Source organism: Musca vetustissima, unplaced genomic scaffold (genome assembly GCF_032173495.1).
Source record: "Musca vetustissima isolate MV318-11 ecotype Yass unplaced genomic scaffold, APGP_CSIRO_Mvet_v1 utg135495, whole genome shotgun sequence".
NCBI lineage: Eukaryota > Metazoa > Arthropoda > Insecta > Diptera > Muscidae > Musca > Musca vetustissima.
In genome coordinates, this window is record NW_026879529.1 from 1096 (window position 1) to 3164 (window position 2069).

General features: G+C 34.9%; 1 protein-coding gene across 1 annotated transcript; it reads right to left on the bottom strand.

Annotated features, from left to right (window-relative positions):
- Positions 1-1240: 1240 nt before the first annotated feature.
- Positions 1241-1658, bottom strand: LOC133324433 (glycerol-3-phosphate dehydrogenase [NAD(+)], cytoplasmic-like; the record flags this gene model as incomplete). Its single annotated transcript, XM_061533275.1, has 1 exon — positions 1241-1658. A coding segment is annotated over one exon (418 nt), but the record flags the coding sequence as incomplete, so codon positions are not given.
- Between the last annotated feature and the right edge of the window lie 411 nt (positions 1659-2069).

Sequence of the window (2069 nt, forward strand, 5' to 3'; positions counted from 1 at the left end):
GATTTCAGTAATCTCCTGTGAAAAATACATCAATCAAAACCTATTTTGAAATGATTGTATTAGAACCATTAGAACCGCGAATGTGTCACCATAACTAATTTCGGATGAAATACGCATATAATTAGCGTGAAGTGTTCTAGTAAAAATCGATATAATAGCGGTAACAAATAATATATGTTGTGTGGGAGTTGCGGTGGTTGTAATGCAAAAAATGAGTGAAAATATGTTGAAGTCAACGAGTTTTTTGGTGTTCTTTCCTGATTTGCGGCTTAACTAAACAATGCATACACACATGATCAGCGACTAGTTTGAAGAATATCCCAAGGACAATGGGGACGATCAACACCGCGTGATTTTAGTTTTTTTTTACTTGACGAATCTAATTAGACCATCCATGTGTCATGCTATGCAGCGTGTGAAGTGTTCTACTAAAAATCTGCATAGCATGACACAGGGATGGGCTCATTATATAATAACAAATATAACGTGAAAATCATTTATATGTTCTTACCATTACGGAAGAACCTTCTGCTGCAACAAATAAAAAACCGCCTTCGCCGTTTTGTGGACCAACGCTTTTCAACACCCATTAGCGTTGTTTTCAGCTGTTCAATACTCTTTTCCGATTAAACAAATACTTCGGCTAAATGACTGTTGCAACTACCCGCATAAACCGCAAAACATCAGCAATGCCAAAACCTTCAAATAAAATCTACAATATACAGCCCGGATAGAAGACATCGATGAAGCGTAACATTTCAATGAGACATAATCTGATGCAGGAAGATTTGGTGTTTTCATTCGACCCTAGGCCATCCAAATACCTGAAGCAAAGGCAATTAGGTGCTAAAAAAAAAGAAAAAAAGAAGGTTAAATAAAGATGTCCATTAAATTTGGTATATATTTTTTCGAGAAAAGGGAAATCAAAAGGAAGAAAGTACCAAAAATAAGATAATGGATAGGTATACAAACAAACCTTTAAATAACCAAAAACTTCAATACAATCAGAAATCATCAATAACAGTTACACGAAAGTTTTCGGCCCTGAAGAGATCCTCCAGCAATTTCGAATGTTTCATATCACGGCAAAATAGCAGTTCAATGTCAATTCACTAGCCAAATTTACACCCATCAACACCGCGCAGAGAATCTTTTTCCGCAGAATGCAAATTCCAAGTAAACAAACCGAAACAAAAAGAAAAATCAACAAATAAAACTTCGTCTTCTTCGATTTTTTTACCTTCAAAAATTTCCCAATGGTTTTTGAAATCAATTGAATGCCACCATTATCACCAACACCATTTGCCCTGTTGGCATCTGCATCGACGGTGGCATTTACCACTGACCCTTTGATGACCACGGTATTTGATTTAATTTTCCCCAGAAGAGTTTTACAAAATTCCTCAATAAATTGTTTTGGTATTACAAAAACAATGATGTCGGCATATTTGGCTGTCTCCACCAAATCTGTACAGGCCACCAGGTGCGAGGGGAGCTTGAGTAGTGGTAAATATTTCGCAATGATGTGATGGTTGTTGATCAATTCCCTGAGTCGGACACCATCGAAAAATTCATCGTAGACAAACATATTTACATGGTCTTCAACATCCTGTAATGTGGCTGCATTTTCAACCACTATTTTGCCCACAGCGGCGTTCCTTTTGAAATAAAAAGGTAATGGGCATTTTTAATGGAATTTTGTAGAACAATTTAATACGAATTTAACATACAAATTGGGTACAAATTACCCAAACCGATAATACAAGTTTGAATTTTTTCCATATTTTTTTTTTTTTTTTTTTTAAGTTTGTATTTGACAACAATTTAAAAGCAGAGAGTTCGTCTATGTTTTACAACGTTACCTATAATCCGACGGGGCGTACAGCAAAAATTCAACTTCCCCACTTTTGCAAAATGTCGTTTACGGCCATATTATATATTACGTCGAATCTATATCTTCAAAAAAATAATACAAACCGCGAAACAAAATTGAAAATTTATTAAATTAATCCAAAAATGTTATGCTCACATTCGAAAGTTCATATTTTCTCAATGTTTTGTTTTTATTT